This window comes from Bufo bufo, chromosome 10 (genome assembly GCF_905171765.1).
Source record: "Bufo bufo chromosome 10, aBufBuf1.1, whole genome shotgun sequence".
In the NCBI taxonomy this organism is placed as follows: domain Eukaryota; kingdom Metazoa; phylum Chordata; class Amphibia; order Anura; family Bufonidae; genus Bufo; species Bufo bufo.
In genome coordinates this window covers 21,078,850-21,098,432 of record NC_053398.1, presented here as the reverse complement: position 1 = coordinate 21,098,432, position 19,583 = coordinate 21,078,850, and the positions used below count along the sequence as shown (strand labels likewise).

The following is a 19,583-nucleotide window of genomic DNA, read 5'->3' as shown; positions in this document are numbered from 1 at the left end:
AATGTACTGTTACATACACCTGCCCAAAGCGGTGAAATTACTGGCGCATCCATAAAAGACAAAAAACAAAAACCTATGTATAGGGAATGGTCTGGAGCCAGAACCTCTGCGGCCGGGGTGAAGCTCCAACTCCTGTCACAGTTTGCAGATCTCTGGTCTGTTGCGAAACTACAGATCCCAGCATGATGTGGTTGACGGGCACGCTGGGAGTTGTAGTGTCACGAGAGCCGCAGGATTTATCTGTTACTCTTGGATTGGCGTTTGCTGTACTTCGCTATGTTTTCTTTAGGTAAGATACCCTCTCATCATGAGCGTCTCTACGTGACTGATTCTACCCCGAGTAGACAGTCCTCTGTCAGGTGAAACGGCTTCTTTGTTTTCGGGGATAGGGGGGGTAGTTACGACTTTCTATCCTTGGCTCATGTAATTGCCATTCTTCAAGAGGAAGAATAGGTTTGGCTCAGTCCTTAGTAAATACCCGTGACTTTATTCCATGTTCCTCTAAAGCAAGGATGCTCAACCTGCGGCCCTCCAGCTGTTGCAAAACTACAACTCCCACCATGCCCTTCTGTAGGATGATAGCTGTAGGCTGTCCGGGAATGATGGGAGTTGTAGTTTTGCAACAGCTGGTGGGCCGCAGGTTGAGCATGCCTGCTCTAAAGCATCCTGTACGCACAACGCTTACGCATTTTGAACCTTTCTGTTCTGCTACGAGTTAGAGCAGGCGTTTGAAACGCGCATGGTGAATCCGCAGCATTGTGCAATAGCAGCCAAGTGGGTGAGATGTTCAGAAATCGCGGAAAGAGAATGGAGCTGCAGCCTTTACCTCCGCACCGTGACGGTTTATGCTGCGGCTTTCGTCCTTTGCAGTGCGAGGGTCGACAGCGGCGAGAGATGCCCCGCGCTTCTGCCAGAGATGCCCCCACCAAGACCTGCCCATTTCAGGGGGGAAATCGGATTATCTTGCAACACCTTGATAGCCGTAGGTTGCAGACAGCGCGCCCTCTGAATGCTGCAGTCTGGCTAAGGGTACATTCACACGACAGTAGGGAGAAAAAAAAACGCCATTAATAAAAACGAATACACCGTCGGTTTTCCCATGTGTGCATCCGTTTTCCGGCTGTCAGTTTTTTGCATCCATTTTTAATGGACAAAAACAGATGAATTTCAATTGGCTTTTTTGTTTTTTTAAGACGCCAACCTTTGCAGTGCCCTCGATATATTATGCCCCCGCTATATGAATATGGTCCCCCCTGTAGTGCTCCCTGTATATAAAATGCCCCATAGTGCCCCCTGTATAAATATCTATATTGTACCCCCCTGTATATACAATGCCCTCAGACCCCATATCATCCCTCCCCACCCACGATACTGGCAGCAAATTAAAGGTGCCAGCTTGATATAAATCTAGCAGAGCAATGAATGGAGAGAACGGCGGTAAATCCGCAGCATTGCGCCACAATTCACGTTTTGGGCTGCTGAGGCGATCGCCACAAAAACGACTCCTTGGGGCTCACGCACACGAACGTATTTTGTTTCCGTGTCCGTTCCGTTTGTTTTGCGGACCCATTCATTCAAATGGGTCCTCAAAAAAAACGGAATTTACTCCGTGTGCATTCCGTTTCCGTATGTCCACAAGTCCGTTCCGCCAAAAAGTAGAACATATCCTATTATTGTCCACTTTTACGGACAAGGATGGGACTGTTCTATTAGGGGCCAGCTGTTCCTTTCCGCAAAATACAGAATGCACACGGACCACATCTTCCGTGTTTTGCGGACCACAAAATACATACGGTCGTGTGCATGAGCCCTGAACCTGTTTCCAAAATTAGAAAAAACATGGATGCCTCCAGGGGCAGCACCATTCCTGTAGATATTATAGCTCCGCTCCACTGAAGTGAATGAGGTCAAGCTGCAATACCACACACAACCTGCAGACTGGAGTGGTGCTGTTTTTGGAAGACGGCAGCCCTGTTTTTTCTAGAAGTCCTTGTGAAATGTGAAGTTTCTTTTGTACTTCTGTACAGCACGGCTTCTGATTAATGAATAGTTTTTAACCAGACTGATGGCTAAGCATTGGGTACGCTTTCTTAGCTGCAGAAGACATCTCAGCTTCTGACCGCACGGCCTGGTAAGATCTGTAGTATCATTCACACCACACGGGACATCCACAGGGGATGGGGAAAAAAATCCGTAGCGAATTTTCCCCCGATTCCGTGGTAAAAATCACAGAAAAAAAGACGCAAAACATCCTGCAGGATACGATAGTAAATATGCGGATGTGCACGGCTACGGTTATAAAGTCGCAGAAAATATGTGCGGGGTCTGCGCTCCTGAACATAAATGCATAACGGCATAGGTAGGTATAGCGTAGGACCTGCCCGAACTGAGACCACCTTGGCGCTGGTAGGTGGGCACAGATGTGTTTTGATCAAAATGTATTGGCTAAGAGTCTCCGATTTTATCATTAGAGTGAGGGCTTAGTCCATATGTTATGTTTGCATCTATTACTATAGGTCATTACTTTCTGTGAAATACTCTGCTGGATCCTGATGTTTTACATGCGGATTTTGTTGCCGATTCGGCGTGGATTTGACCCTGTGCGGTATAGAGGGTTAAAATCTGCAGAAAGAATGGACACACTGCGGATTTAAAATTTGCAGTTTTCATTGCATTTCCACACCAAAGCCCACATGTGTGACTTGCGGATTTAGATCTCGCCATTTGCATTATTTAAGGGGTTCTGCACTTTTGGTTGGGGGGGGGTTGACAACCCCCATCATTCCCGAGCAGACCCGCAAAGGGAAGCATACTTACCTAGATCCTATGCTCTGGTCTCTGTGGAGGTAAGCTCCCTGTTTGGTGCTCCCTTTGCATCATGACAAATAGACAGTGAATGGCTGCAGTAGTGTCAAACAGGAAGTTTACATCCAGAGAGCCCAGCCGAGGAGCCCGAAAGCCAGCGCCAGGAAGCAGGTAAGTGCTGTATGCTTCTCTTCGCAGGTCTGCTCAAGAGGATGCGCAGTCCCTTTAAGGCCACGTGTACACGCTGCGTATTACTTGTGGATTCTCGTGCAGGAAAGTCTGCAGCCTAATACAGTACCAGTTGACCTGGTGCGGTTTTCAAACTCTCATGGACACGACGCTGCGCAAGTTTTCTGTGCAGAAGTCGACCTGAAGTGTGGATTCGGAGTGTCCATTGTTTGTGTAGATTTTCAGTGCAGATTTGCAATGCAAAGGGTGAGATCTGGATCAAAATTCACAAGTAACGCATGCAGATTTTGGTGCGGAGACGCAGTGAAATTCTGTATGGATAAACTGCCCTAAAACCTCTTCCATGTTGCTGCTGCTGCCAGACCGTAGATCCTGACAGGAGAGCCGCTGCTTTTTCCTCTACTTGTGATCTATGCGATCGGTTGGGATCTCTGTGCCGAGATCACCATGGATCACTAGAATTCAGGGATACCGTGTTTCCCCGAAAATAAGACCTACCTCTAGTTTTGCCTATCGCTGTAATATAAGGCATCCCCCCGAAAATAAGGCCTCCCCGATTATAAAGCATCGGCCGAACATACCGTAATGCCTCCCCGATTATAAAGCATCCACCGAACATAATGACTCCCCGATTATAAAGCAAGCCACCCCAGAATGAAAGGAGCTCACTGATTGGCCGCAGCCCCCGCCAGGACAAGCTGCCGCCTTCTTCCGCCCGCTGCTCACAACTTGGCTGGCACGGACACACAGGGGACGGGGTGACAGGTAGGGGGGGGGGGGGAATATCTGATGGAAGGTGGGGGATGTCTGGTGAAGATGGGGGGGGGGGGGAGACTAAAGACGGTAATTAAAATGACACAGGGTGATCAGAGGGGGGAATCAAAATGACTCAGGGTGGGGAGGGGGATCATTTAAAATGACACAGGGGGATCAGAGGGGGGAATCAAAATGACACAGGGTGGGGAGGGGGATCATTTAAAATGACACAGGGGGATCAGAGGGGGGAATCAAAATGACACAGGAGGATCAGAAGGGGGTACTAAAATGCTATAGTAATCCCCCCCTCTGATTCTCCTGTACCATTTTGATTCCCCCTTCTGATCCCCCTGTGTCATTTTAAGTGATCCCCCTCCCCACCCTGATTTCCTTTTTTTTTGTTCAACAATAAATGTGTACCGTATTTTTCTTCATGGAAAAATAAGACATCCCCTGAAAATAAGACCGAGCGCATCTTTTGGAGCAAAAATTAATATAAGACACTGTCTCATTTTCGGGGAAACAGGATATGTTCTGATCTACATATGTGGATAAGAAATCTCAGCGTAGCGGCAAAGACGCTGGCTCACCAGAAGACCATAGGCCCGTGATGGCTATCCTCCATTACTCCAGCTGTAGTAAAACTACGACTCCCAAGATGCACACTTGCTTGGCTGTTCTCAGAACTCCATAGAAATGAATGGAGCATGCTGGGAGTCGTAGTTTCACTACAGCTGGAGCCTCTTTTTTGACATTATCCCGTTCCCATCCCTAAATCTTAAAGAACTCCAACTCCAGTTCCTTTAATGGGGTTGTCCCACAAAAAAAAAAAATTCTAAATTTTTTTTAAACCAGCTCCTGGATCTGAATACTTTTGTAATTGCGTGTACGGTTATTACAAATTTAGTATAGCCGCTGAGCTATTTGCTGAAATCTATCTGTATGGCGCCATTTGCTGTTTGCTCTTTTTCAAAATTCTTTGTCCAGCTCACTGAGAGGGTCGCACATGCTCAGTTCCATCCTTCAGCTGCAGTAGAAAGGACACGCCCCCTGAGCTGCCACCTTGATATAAATCTAGCAGAGCAATGAACGGGGAGATCTCTGGATCCATGTGAGGTCCAGGGCTGGTTCTAGCTTTGTTAGAGAGAGGTTGTCATGTACTGTATGATGTCTGATTTTCATTTTTTACATTCTTCATGGGATAACCCCTTTAAGTAGCCAAAGTATGCCGTCACTTTAAGATGCCCTGCTGTTCAGTGACCCAGGGCAGACCACCCTGGCACACCCAGCATGCCTCCGGCTGGGTTGGCATTTTGATCTTCTTCTTTTTTATAGCCTTCCTCTATGAGAACGCAGCAGGACGTTCCGGTTCTCATGTCTATTTCCAGTCTCTATGGAAACTGCAGCGCGGCGTAGTACAGTCCTGTCCTTAGAAGCGCAGGCCGTGGTTATTGAGTGACTCGCGGGAGTTAAAGTCCTCGATTGCATTTTCACGCCTATTATCAGCTGAGGGTTGTCTCACTACCTCGCTTTGTATAGACGCCAGCCCCGGGCATTGTGCCAGCGCTTCTCAAGGTATCTGTGTGCTGCGTCTGCTCATCTGTACTTGTCAGGATAAGATGGATCATCTACCCCGCCATTAGAGGAGACGACGACGAGGCAGGTTTCTCCACTGCTGCGCTACACTTGTGTAACTACAACTCCCAGCATGCTCTGCCAGACACAGGTTGGCAACCACTGACTTGGCACGTTGCAACGGTATTTACAGTCACACTTGACTTTTTTCTTTATTTGTCCAGGATTTTAAAAAAACAGTGCCTCACCGGTCTACAGGTTGGGAGTGGTATTGCAGCCGAGTCCCATATTCAGTTTAAAGGGGTTTTTGAAGGGTTCAATATTGGTGGATCATCAATATCGCATTGTCGGGGGGGGGGGGGGGGAGAGGGGTCCAACTCTTTGCACCCCTGCCATTCGGCTGTTTGAAGAGGCCGTAACTCTCCTCAGGCGTCACATTGAACAGTCCTATGTGCAGCTCAGTCCTATTCAAGTGAATGGGCTGCAATACCAAACACAGCCACTATACATGGACGGCGCTGTGCTTGGTAAACTGTGAGGAGACCACGTCACCCTCCAGAACGCCGTGGCCTCTTCAGATAGCTGATCGGCGGGGGTGCCGGGAGTTGGACTCCCGCTGATCAGATATTGATGACTTGTCCTGAGGATAGGCCATCAATGTACGCCCCCTATTAATGTAGATGAGCTGCATGGACAGCCATGTATTCTAAACCCATACAATCCCTTTAAGATGGGTGATATCAAAGTTATTGGAGGTGCTTGGTGTGGCTGCATGTACACGTCATTGGTACCGCTGCCATTTTTACTTTTGCTATTGGTGTTAACCTTAAGGCCTCTTTCACACGGGCGTTGCGGGAAAATGTGCGGGTGCGTTACGGGAACACCCGCGATTTTTCCGCGCGAGTGCAAAGCATTGTAATGCGTTTTGCACTCGCGTGAGAAAAATCACGCATGTTTGGTACCCAAACCCGAACTTCTTCACAGAAGTTCGGGCTTGGGTTAGGTGTTGTGTAGATGTTATTATTTTCCCTTATAACATGGTAAAATAAATAAAAATTAACTCACCTTCTCCTCTTGTTCGCGTAGTTCCCGTCTCTTCTTTACTTCTCAAAAGATGAACTATCGGCTAGGACCTGTGGTGACGTCAGATCACATGCTCCAATCACATGGTACATCACCGTGGTGATGGACCATGTGATTGGAGCATGTGATCTGACGTCACCACAGGTCCTAGCCGATAGTTCATCTTTTGAGAAGTAAAGAAGAGACGGGAACTACGCGAACAAGAGGAGAAGGTGAGTTAATTTTTTTATTTTTTTTAACCCTCAATTGATCACCTACTAAGCATTCTGTATTCAGAATGCTATTATTTTCCCTTATAACCATGTTATAAGGGAAAATAATACAGTGAATAGACTGTCACCTAGCAACCATGCGTGAAAATCGCACCGCATCCGCACTCACTTCTATGGGGCCTGCGTTGCGTGAAAAACGCAGAATATAGAGCATGCTGCGATTTTCACGCAACGCACAAGTGATGCGTGAAAATCACCGCTCATGTGAACAGCCCTATAGAAATGAATGGGTCCTGATTCAGTGCGGGTGCAATGCGTTCACCTCACGCATCGCATCCGCGCGGAATACTCGCCCGTGTGAAAGGGGCCTAAAGGGTTTGTCCCCGGAAAAATATTCTACATTTTTCAAACCAGCACCTGGATCTGAAGACTTTTGTAATTTCATGTAATTAAAAATGTATTATAGCCACCGAGTTATTCACCGAAATGTATCTGTACAGCGCCACCTACTGTTTGCTCTTTTTCTAATTTCTCCGTGATGTTCTATTCTTCAGCTGCAGTACAAAGGACACGCCCCCTAAGCTGCTAGCTTGTAATAAATCTAGCGGAGCAATAATTGTGGAGATCTCTGGATCCATGTGAGGTACCGGGCTGGTTCTAGCTGTGTTAAGTTGGATTTTTTTTTTGAATCAAATCGTTTTTATTAAACAATAAATACATATTATAACATAATACAATATGTTGACTTTTTCTTTCTTTAAATTATCCACGATGCAGATTCAGTGAACAACAATACTCATAAGTATATCACCACTCAGTATTATCATGAATCCATACACTACATATACCTTTGCTAAAACATATTATGGGCAAAAAAAAAAAATTTACCAGAAACTTGACCTTTCCAAACTCCCTCCCCCCCTAACCCTACCCTAACCCCCCAACCCTAACATTGGTCTTGACCATCACATGACTATATAACCACGTGGGTATGAGATAACCATTCAGTCCACATTTTTTCAAACTTCTGAGGGCACCCTCTCTTCACAAACACCCCTTTTTCGAGTACCAGCATGTCATGCACCTTCCGTTCAAACTCACTCAGTGTGGGCGGACTCCCCTGGATCCACCTCATAGCGATCAGTTTCCTGGCCACATATAGCAATCTCCCCGCAGCTACCCTAACCGGTTCATTTCCTCCAATTTCAGACACATACCCCAGAATACACACCTTAGGATCTTTTTGAATTCTTAATGTCAATTTACTATTAATCATCTCTACAACTTCCTCCCAATAATTAGCAACTACTGGACAAGACCACAACATATGTAATAAGTCTGCACCATCTTCCATACACTTTGGGCACTTGTCATCACCTCTTACTCCTATCTTTTTCAGGAACACCGGTGTTTTGTACACTCTGTGTATAATAAATAGTTGGGACAGTTTGCCCTGTTCACTTAGAGACACCTTGGGGACTGCTTCTAAAATATCTTCCCACATATCCTTAGACATATCCCCCACGTCAGCCTCCCACTTTTTCATTCTTGAAAGCGGATATCCCTCTAAGAATTTTTCCATTAGAAGAGCGTACACCTGTGATATTAACCCTCTTTTTCCCCCTCCCGACGGAAGAACAAGCTTATGGACCACCTCCATTTGAGCTATCACACGTCCCTTCCGCATCGTGACCCCAAGGGCATGTCTTATTTGAAGATATTTATAAAACCACTCCTTGGGGATATTAAATTCCTGCTGCAGGCTTTGAAATGACTTACATGTCTTGTCCTTAATTAATTGTCCAATTCTCGTCACTCCATAAGTTTCCCAGTTCCTAAGTCCTGGTATGGCCAATAGTTCTGGCAACAAGTGGTTCTTTCCAATAGGTGAAAGTTCACTAATACCTCCCACTCCTCTTAGCAGCTTCACTTTTGCCCAAACTTTTTTCATGAGTTCAATCAGAGGAAGTTTTTCCCTCCCTGCATGCATTCCTAAACCTTCCAGAATGCCCATGAGGTCACGACTGCCCAGCCAATGCTGCAATATCTGCCCAGTCATATCCGGTGCTTGTAGATCAATCCATCCCTTAAAATGCTGACATTGGGAAGCCAAAAAATAAATCCATGCGTTAGGGACAGCTAAGCCCCCTTCCGACTTAGAATACTGCAATGTCTCCAGTTTGATCCTAGCCTGTCCATACTTCCAAGTAAGATCTCTAAATATAGAGTGAATTTTCTTAAATCTATCCAGAGGGATCCAAACTGGAGCATTATTCAGTATATATAACAGTTGGGGCATCATAACCATTTTTAAAAGGTTAACTCTACCTACCACCGAAAGAAAGAGCCTACACCATGACCTCACTTTAAGCCTAAAAGTAGCTAGCAAAGGGGATAGATTTAGTTCTTCAAAATCCGCTAGTCTCGGTGTTATATGTAATCCCAGATATTTAAATTTATCCACCCAGGGCACCAAACTATCTACTTGTCTGCCTACCAGGGCCTGCCCGTCAATTGGCATCAAAGAGGATTTCTGCCAGTTTATCCGTAGTCCGGAAAAGCTACCAAATCTGTCAATCAATGCCATGGCCGCATCCAGGGACGCACCAGTATCGCCCAAGAAAAGTAGGGTATCATCAGCGTACATAGCCACTTTATTATGCAGTTCACCATATCTAAACCCCTCTATACTTGTAGATAAGCGAATATGCGCCGCCAACGGCTCTATTGCAAGAGCAAACAATAAGGGCGACAGTGGGCATCCCTGTCTGGAACCCCTGGCGAGGGGAAAACAGTCTGATAATCCTCCATTAGCTCTAATTCTCGCCTTAGGGCTAGAATACAGAACCTGTACCCACTGAATGAACCGTTCACCAAAGCCCATAATTCTCAGGACCCCCCACAAATACCTCCATTCCACACTATCAAACGCCTTAGCGGCGTCAAGCGCAAGCAAGGCCCTGTCACCACCATTATCCGCCGGAATATTTAAGCTAGTGTACAGCCTACGAAGGTTAATAGCCGTTGATTTTCCTGGCATAAATCCCGTCTGATCCGGATGTACTATGGTCAGAATTACCTTGGACAGCCTGTTCGCCAACACCTTCGCCAGTAGCTTAACATCAGCCGTGAGAAGTGAAATTGGCCTGTAGGAATCCGGTATTTTAGGATCCTTCCCAGGCTTAGGCAAAACCACAATTATAGCTTCCTGCATCGAATGTGGTAACGAACCTGCCTCCAATGAGTGCTCAAACACCTTAAGTAATTCAGGGAGTAATATCCCCTGTAGTTTTTTGTATATCTCTACTGGGAGACCATCAGCTCCAGGGGCCTTACCACTTGCCATGTCCCCAAGTGCAGCTTCCAGTTCCTCTAGTGTAATCGGCTCCTCTAGCCTCTCTCTATCTTCTTCTGACAGCACCGATAACTGCGCCTCCTCTAGGAAATCCTTCAGGGCCTCATCAGAACTAGATCCAGTGGAAGTATATAGAGATACATAGAAGCTTTTTAAAATTCCTAATATTCCTTTTGTGTCCTGACACCTGTTCCCCCTGTCATCTCTCAACTCCTGAATACAAGAGGAGCCTCTCTGAGCCTGCGAGACCACTGACAACAAATGACCCACCTTCTCTCCTTCCTCAAAAGATCTCTGACGGTAAAAGCTTCTCTTTCTATCTGCGGCCTGTACCAGATGACATCTCAGCTGCTCCTGAGCAACCTCCAGCGCCTCACTACTAACCATGGTGGGGGATCTACTAAACTCTCTCTCAGCCTCGGACACTAGTACATGCGCCTTGACATCCGCCTCTCTGGTCCTGGATTTATGTTTGTTGATTTCTTTCATCAGAACTCCCCTCAGAAATGCTTTCATGGCGTCCCATACACCTGGTATCGAAGCCGACCCTGTATTGATATCAAAAAATTCCTTAATTTCCATAGAAATCCCAGATAGGTCACCCAACACATTCAACCAATGAGGATTACACTTCCACAGCCTCGGTCCCTGTCTGAGCACCCCCAGGCACAAGTCAATCTGCACCAGAGAATGGTCAGACAACGACCGAGGATGATAAACAACATCCCTAACTAGTGGTAGCATTATGTCGTTAACAAGGGCCAGATCTATACGCGATAGTGAATGGTGCGTGGCGGATCTACATGAATATTCACGCTTATCCGGGTTACGCCGTCTCCATACATCTTGCACTCCTACCTCACCCAAAATATTCCTGAGAGCCGCACTCCCCGGTGAACCACCTGCTCCCTCCACCCGGCATCTATCTAGGGAGTCATTCATCGTGCAATTAAAGTCCCCAACCAACAGCCACGGCAGCCCAGGGAAGCCCGCCACAAAGCCCATGATCTCTCTTATTAATGGGGAAGCAAACGGTGGAGGCACATACACAGACACCAGCACCAGCTGTATTCCATCTACCTTACACACCACACACACATACCTGCCCTCAGCGTCCACACACTCCTGCATATGTTCATACCTGATACTCCTATGCACAATCATACTTACACCTCTAGAATGAGAGGAATGAGTTGAATGTAACGCATGGATCACCCAATTTTTATTCATCCAGTGTAAATTTTCTCCTGTCAAATGCGTTTCCTGAAGACAACATATAGCCGGCTGAAACCGCCCCAGATACTGAAAAATGCACTGTCTTTTCCGTGCTTCAGCCATCCCTCTCACATTCCAGCTTAAGATTCTAATCGCCTGTGACATGGTAAAATTTTAAACCATATTTGAATCTCACACCCCATTCAGATAACACTCGCTCATAGTTCAAGACCCTAACCTTCCCCCCCAACCTTTTCCCTACCCCCCCACCCCCCTCCCTCCCTCTCATACTCAGGTTACTGTAGCTGGGGAAACCTTTCCCTTTCTTATCCACTTCCCACATTAAAACAAGGCAATCCGAGAGCAACATGCCCTTCAACCTACCATAAGCATAACAATTTATAACACTTTTCCTCAGGTAGAGAATCCTCCCCACAACTGAGAAATACATTTTACTATCATTACCGCCTGCTCCCTCCTCAGGAACTACCATTTGGTAGCATTACATAATACACTCCCTAACTGGTGCAACATTTAAAGCAATCCTAGAGTGTAAATGCATATATAACTTGAACATAAGAAACGTATATCTGCCTCCTTCAAGTGTCCAGGGCCCCACTTCTCAATTGTCGCTCGTGGACGTCCAGCCACTGCGTCGCCTCCTCCGGATCTTCAAAAAATCTGGTGGATCCCAATGCCACCACACGCAGTTTAGCAGGAAACAGCATAGCGTACTGGACTTGTAGAGCTCTCAGCCTTTTCTTTATATCCATAAATCTGCTTCTCCTCCGCTGCACTTCGTTGGAATAATCCGGAAATATGGATACTTTCACCCCATTCAGGACCATCTCCTCATTGTCCCTAGATTGTCGCAGGATAGTGTCCCGGTCTTTAAAATGGAGTATCTTCGCCAGTATGGGACGGGGAGGTCTGCCAGGCGGAAGCGGCCGCATGGGGACTCTGTGCGCCCGCTCCACCGCATATAATGAGGATAGACCTTTTTCATGAAATAATTGGTGCAGCCATTTTTCCACAAATTCGGTGGCATTATCCCCCTCCGTCTTCTCTGGCACACCCACAATCCGCAGGTTATTCCTTCTGGACCTGTTCTCCAGGTCATCTGTTTTGGCGTATAACGCCGCTATATCTTTAGCAGATGATTTTGCCGCCATTTGCATAGGCTGGATAACGTCCTCAATAGTGGACACCCTCTTCTCCAATTCAGAGGTGCGTTCTGTGATTTTGTGTAGGTCATGCCTAATTAAAGACACATCCGACCTCAGGCTGCCAACCTGTACTGTAAGCACCTTCAGTGTGCTGTTACAACTGGCCACAGCGGCCATAATATCTTTTAGAGTAGGCTCTGCTCCATCCACAACTTTAGGGCCTACCGCGTCTTTTGCCGGCCGTGCAGGGGTTAATGGCGGCCAATTTACCGCGTCCAGGGTCTCCCCGTCGGTGGATTCATCCTCTTGTCCAGAGGAAACCTGAGCGTCCATCTCCTTCTCCTCAGCCCAGTCTCCCCCAGCACTCTCCGTGCGAGCAAACCTGCTCAGCTTTGCGGCAGCCGTCTGTCTCGTCTTGGGCTGTAAGGCCGGCCCCTCTTCTTCCTCGGCGCCATGCCGACTCTCCTCTGGCCTGTCACAGCGCGGCCCTTTACCGGACTTTCTAGGCATGTCGGGACTCAAAAGATCAGCACCACACTCTCCTGTCTCCTCTCAACCACCAGGTAGGCAAGGATCTGCGAAATAGGGGGTTGCTACCACTCTAAAATCAGGATGTCTGCAGGAGCTCAGTGCGGTGCGACCTACTCCATGCGCTCTCAGGCCACGCCCCCCCGTTAAGTTGGATTTACACAGGCCAAATGAGCGTCCGATTGTCGGGAAGGAAGCGTTCCTTCTCAACAGTCGGCTGCTCGTTCAGTGAAGAAGACCGTACATTTACATGCAGCGATCTCCTCCACAGTATGAGGACGAGGGGTGGCTATTGCTTATCCACATACAGAATCGTGGTTTCTGGGCAGCAGATCGCCGCTTAGACCGCGCAATCTGCTGCCCAGAAGCCCTGATCGGTGGTGCCCGCATGAACGACAGGATCGCCTGACCAGTGATCGTCGGCACATTTACATGGCCAGATTTCAGGAACGACCACTCGCAGGAACGGTCGTTCCCGATAATCCGCCCTATTCTCGGGCCATGTCAATGCACCTTTAGGCCTCTTTCACACGAACGTGTGCCCCCCATGGCCGTATTGCGGCCCGCATACGGCAGGTCTGCAATACACGGGACTCCGGCCGTGTGCATTCTGCATCACGGTTGCCGACCCATTCACTTGGAATGGGTCCGCAACTCCGGAGATGCGGTACGGAACGGAAGCACTACGGAGTGCTGTCGTGGGGTTCCGTTCCGCAAAAAGATAGAACTTGTCCTATCTTTTTGCGGAACGCGCAGAATGTGGACCCCATTCAAGTGAATGGGTCTGCGATCCGCATGCGGCTGGCCCATGGTCGGTGCCCGTGCACCACAGCACAGGCATGGCATCACATGTTCGCGTCAAAGAAACATAGAATGTGTCGGCAGATAAGAACCATTTGGCCCATCTAGTCTGCCCAATATACTGAGTACTATGGATAGCCCCTGCCCCTATCTTATATGAAGGATAGCCTTATGCCTATCCCATGCATGCTTAAACCCCTTCACTGTATTTGCAGCTAGCACTTCTGCAGGAAGGCTATTCCATGCATCCACTACTCTCTCAGTAAAGTAATACTTCCTTATATTACTTTTAAACCTTTGCCCCTCTAATTTAAAACTATGTCCTCTTGTGGTAGTTTTTCTTCTTTTAAATATTCTCTCCTCCTTTACCGAGTTGATTCCCTTTATGTATTTAAAAGTTTCTATCATATCCCCTCTGTCTCTTCTTTCTTCCAAGCTATACATGTTAAGGTCCTTTAACCTTTCCTGGTAAGTTTTGTCCTGCAATCCATGTACTAGTTTAGTAGCTCTTCTCTGAACTCTCTCTAGAGTATCTATATCCTTCTGGAGATATGGCCTCCAGTACTGCGCACAATACTCCAAGTGAGGTCTCACCAGTGTTCTGTACAGCGGCATAAGCACTTCACTCTTTCTACTGCTTATACCTCTCCCTATACATCCAAGCATTCTGCTGGCATTTCGTGCTGCTCTATTACATTGTCTTCCCACCTTTAAGTCTTCTGAAATAATTACTCCTAAATCCCTTTCCTCAGATACTGAGGTCAGGACTGTGTCAAATATTCTATATTCTGCTCTTGGGTTTTTACGCCCCAGGTGCATTATCTTGCACTTATCCACATAAAATTTCAGTTTCCAGAGTTCTGACCATTCTTCTAGTTTTCCTAAATCCTTTTCCATTTGGCGTTTCCCTCCAGGAACATCAACCCTGTTACATATCTTTGTGTCATCAGCAAAAAGACAAACCTTACCAGCGAGGCCTTTTGCAATATCACTTATGAAGATATTAAACAAAATCGGTCCCAGTACAGATCCCTGTGGAACCCCACTGGTAACATGACCTTGTTTTGAATGTTCTCCATTGACTACAACCCTCTGTTGTCTGTCACTCAGCCACTGCCTAATCCACTCAACAATATGGGAGTCCATGCTCAATGACTGCAGTTTATTGATAAGTCTTCTATGTGGGACAGTGTCAAAAGCCTTACTAAAATCTAGATATGCGATGTCTACTGCACCTCCACCGTCTATTAGAGGCCTTAGAAAGAGACGGTCATGTACTATATGATGTCGGACTTTCAATTTTTTACATGAATTATGGGATAACCCAAATTGACGGCTTGTCACAGGATAGCTGATAAGTGTCTGACCAGTGGGGTCTGATTGCTGGCACCCCCACCGTTTCTGATAATGGGGGTCCCGTGTCTACTGTTAGATGGTGTGGCGATCTTGTATGCATGTATTTGTATAGGGGGAAGGGGCATCAGGAGACGGCTATGTAATGTGTATGGCCGGCAGAGCAGACTAGAAAGGGAAAAGGTGATGTACGACTATGCATAGCTTGGGTGACCAAGATGGCGGTCGTAAGTAGAGGACGAACATCATAACACTTTTCACAAGAGGATGACCCATTATGTTTATAAGGGCTTGCACCCTTTATTATCTTTAGGGTAGGTCATCAGTACAAGATTAGCGGGGATCCGACACCAGGCACCCCGCCAATCAGGTGAGTGCCGGGGCCTCCTCACACAGCGCCGTCCATTGTATAGTGGCCGTGCTTGGTATTGCAGCTCAGACCGATTCACTTGAATGGGACTGAGCTGCATCGAGGCCACATGACCAATGAAGAGGTTGCATCGCTCACGAGAGAGCAGCTGTCTCTTCAGACAGCAGATCGTCCGGGGGTGCCAGAAGTCAGACTCTCGCCGTTCTGATATCGATGACCTATCCTGAGGATAGGCCATCAATACCAAAATCTTGGACAAGGGCACTACCCTTCTAGAGACCGGTGTGGGTGCCAGAGGTAGGACCTACCTTTTATAGCCTAACCATAGGACATCTGAGTGTCTAAGATGGGAATATGCCTTTAAGGCTCGAGTTATTGGAAGACATTTGATCGTGTAGTAAAATCATGGAATGACCACAAAGCGGCCTCAGCGCTGCCCTATTGGAAGCAGACGACCTTATGTCGCCACCGAATGATCTTTCTTCAGTAGTTGTCAGGACCTTGTAACCTTGATTCCCTTTTGGAAACACATTGCTGTTGTCCTGCCATCCGTGCGTGCAGTCCCGGCCTCATAGATCTGAGCGGAGAACTTCTGCAGCCATTTACTTTTCAGAATCCTGAAAATGCAGGGGACACGTGTCCTAGGAGGGTTTCGCTTTGTCTTACGCCTTTTTGTTGTGAGCCATTGTTAGAGCCTGTGCAGGATTGCACGTGGACCGCATCCGTATTTTGCGGTTCCACAGTTTGCTGACTGCAAAATGGATACGGTCGTGTACAGGAGTCCTTAGTCAGGAGGAAGAATCCTGTTTCATTGGAGCAGAATGACCCTAGGAGATCCACGTCGCAGGCTGCCAGGGCATGATAGGAGTTGTAGTTTTGCAACTACTGAAGAGTTACAATGCTGCTGTTGCCAACCTACAACTCGTAGCCTGTATGCTACCGCGGTGGTGGTGGTGGTCATGATGATTGAGAGCAATGTTTTTGCGTCATTAAGATGTCTGGTTTCTTGCAGAGCACATGATGACTTCAGAAGCTTTGTCAGATCTTCAGGACGACTTGGAAAGAGATGAAACGACGCAGTCCCTGGACCAGCTGAAGCTGGCGTCCCTGGAGAACATGAACTGGCCTTCTGACGACGTGCAGGACTTCCCCAAGTCAGGTGAAGGTGAGGGCGTCTTGTCCGCCTATGGGGTGCAGGCGGCACCCTTGACATTAAGCTGATCACAAAGTGTCTTTCTGTTGGGGTGCCCAGCGATCGGCTGCGATCTATGGGGTAACCTGGCAGTAAGGCCTTATTCACACAGTCAGTGAATGTGAGCACAGAACTGGAGCAAACCTTACACAGTGCCCATCCCAATCAGTGGGTGTCTGTGTCCTACAGAGTGAGAGACGCGTGCTCTGGTACCACTTGGAACCGAACCCGAGTTCGGGAAATTGTTTTTTTTACAGTAAAAATCAATTTATGAAGTTATTATGCGAAGTCTCGCGAGTAATAACTTCGCGCTCATCGGAGCCAATACATTCTAATACTGTATGGAGCGCTCGCTCCGTACAGTATTAAAACAAAGTTTTATGCGAATCGACTTCGGATGTTTCATCCGAAGTTGATTCGCTCATCCCTAGTCATCAGTATCTGATGGGTGGGGGTCCAACAAGCAGGGCCCCTGCTGATCAGCTATTTGAGAAGGTACCGGTGCTCGTGTGAACGCTGCGTTCTTTTAACAGCTTAGCCTTGGCCAGTGACGTCCCATTTGTCGGTCATATGGCTGCAATACCGAGCACAGCCACTATACAATGTACGGCGCTGTGCTTGGTGAGCTGCCAGAAGGCTGCAGTGCTCACAAGTGCGCCGGTGCCTTCTCAAACAGCTGATGGTCGGGGGTCCTGACTGTCGGACACTACCAATCAGATACCGATGACCTATCCTCTGGAAAGGTCATCAGTTAAAAAAGTCTCAGAAAACCCCTTTAACTCAGTATCCCCTAATAGTGTATGAAAGTGGGTTTTATGAGCTAAATAAAAACTATTTAAAGGGATACTATTCCTAGGGAGGAATGAAGTATTAAAAAAAAAAGTGAATCTTCTCAACTTTCTATAAAGAAATCCCCTTGAAGTGTTGAAAGGGTTAGCTGTCCATAGGCAGATAAAGGTCTTGCCAAGGAGATTAATGAAATAAATCCCTGGATCACCATCCCACCTATGACTATTTAAAGGGGTTTTCCGAAATTAACAGATCACCTATGCTCCGGATATGTAATTGGTATCTGATCGTGGGGGTTTGACACCCGGGACCGCCGCTGATCAGCTGTTTGAGAAGGCAGCAGCACTCGCAGTAGAGCTGCTGCCTTCTCTCAATTTTCCCTAGGCCTGTGATGTCATGTTCAATGGTCACGTGGCCTGGGCGTGGCTCAGCCCCAAAGAAGTGAATGGGTGAGCTGAGGAAGGCCGCGGCGCTACTGCGGGTGCTGGTGCCTTCTCACACAGCTGATCAGTGGGGGTCCCGGGTGTCAGACCCGGCTATCAGTATCTGAGGATAGGTTATCCATAAAAAAAAAAAATCTCTGAAAACCCCTTTAACTGTTGAAAAACGACTACTCCCAGCATGCCTCGTGAGCTCAAGCTTGTAGAATAGTCTCAGGGTTAACTTCTCCATTTCCCCCAGGGCTGGACTAATTCCAGGCACCAGGCATTCCCATTGCACATACTAAATAGCTACTGCCCCCACAATTTTGGATGGCGTGTTCACTGTTGGATTTGCCGTTTCTTAAAGGAACGATGGTAAACCTTTCTCCTTTGGTGACCGCTGGATTTGCACTCTGTACAGGAGACCTCCTAAGACTAGAGACAAGGAGGTGGCCCCTTTTCTGTATTGCAGGTTTTATGAAATTCCGCTTTTTCCTCCCTCCACTCTTATGTCTAGATTGTGCCTGGTATTGCAGCTCCGCTGATATTACTCGCGAGGCCTTGAGCTGAAATACCAACCAGGCACAGCCCTTAGTAAGAGTGGCGCCGTTTTCTGGAAGAAAGCAACCCTTTTAATATAATTAGAATGAATCCATTAGTATTAATATTATCATAGTTGTGTATGGAGCAGGGCGGACTGTATTTTATCTACATCATTTTTTTATATTTTTTTACCTAAATGCAGAGGACGTCAAAGTTTCTCCCGGCCCCGTCGCAGACCAGCTCTTGGAGGACCTTAAAAACGACATCGGCAGACACCACATTGTGGAAGTGGCTGGTAAGACCCTCTACTGGGCTATATTGGTGGCTTCACTCAGCGGTATTAGTATTTATTACATGAGTCTATGGCGTTATGTTTCTTGTAGAGTCCGTTCACGCTTGCGTCAGGGTTTGCGGTATTAAGGCCTCATGCACACGATCAACAAAATAAGGATATCATCCGTGTTGCATGCGCATTTTTCCGGACCCATTGACTTGAACGTGTCCATTTTTTTTTGCAAGTATAGGACGTGTATAATTTTTACGGAAAGGACATACGGATGCGGAATGCACACGGATCATTCGTGCTCTTTCCGCATCCCTATGTCCGTTCTGCAGAAAGGGAGAATATGTCCTCAAAGTGTGAACCACCGACCCATTGAAGTCAAAGGGTCTGCAAAAAAATGCGGGAGGCGTACTGACTGCATCCATATGTTGCGGATCCATGGTTTGCGGACCAGTAGACAGTCGGAGCTTCTTCACCCGTGGGTCAGCCCCTCACAGGTGAAGGTCTGGCTAATGAGACGAATCGATTCACTCATCCTCACTTTGGAGCAGTAAAGGAACGCACCAGATAACGCTGATCCGCTGCTATGTCTCATGCAGGGATTAGAGCGGTGGAACATGACACGGGGATTCTCTAATTGCCCCACCCTTACTCAAGCTCTGCGCTAGGCATAACAGCGGATGAGTGCTGCATGGAGTGTCGCTTTAAAGGGGTTGTCCCCCAAAACAGTGTCACGTGGCGTATACAGCCTCGTCAACAAGCCCAGAAGAGAGGACCAAATCGGCAGGGGCTTAAACTGGAGAACTTCTTTTGTGCGGTTTAACCATACACGCTGAAGAAATCCAAACAGAAAGCGAACATCCAGCTCAGTCTCTCAAAGGTTCAACGCTACTTTATTTCCGCGTTTAAAAATATACATCCAGTACAACTGGTTGTATTTTTAACC

The 19,583-nt window shown here is 47.3% G+C and overlaps 1 protein-coding gene across 2 annotated transcripts in view; it reads left to right on the top strand.

The window, feature by feature from the left end:
- ARHGAP1 (Rho GTPase activating protein 1) overlaps window positions 1–19,583 on the top strand; it is a 55,978-nt gene that overhangs the window by 1,957 nt on the left and 34,438 nt on the right. The window contains exons 2-3 of one of the 2 annotated variants that reach the window (XM_040409172.1): window positions 16,421–16,567; window positions 18,557–18,649. In XM_040409172.1, coding sequence (XP_040265106.1) covers window positions 16,426–16,567; window positions 18,557–18,649 — 235 coding nt within the window. In that variant the 5' untranslated portion in view covers window positions 16,421–16,425. Of the gene's footprint in view, window positions 1–16,420; window positions 16,574–18,556; window positions 18,650–19,583 lie in introns of both variants that reach the window. The other variant, XM_040409171.1, reaches the window with a different exon arrangement.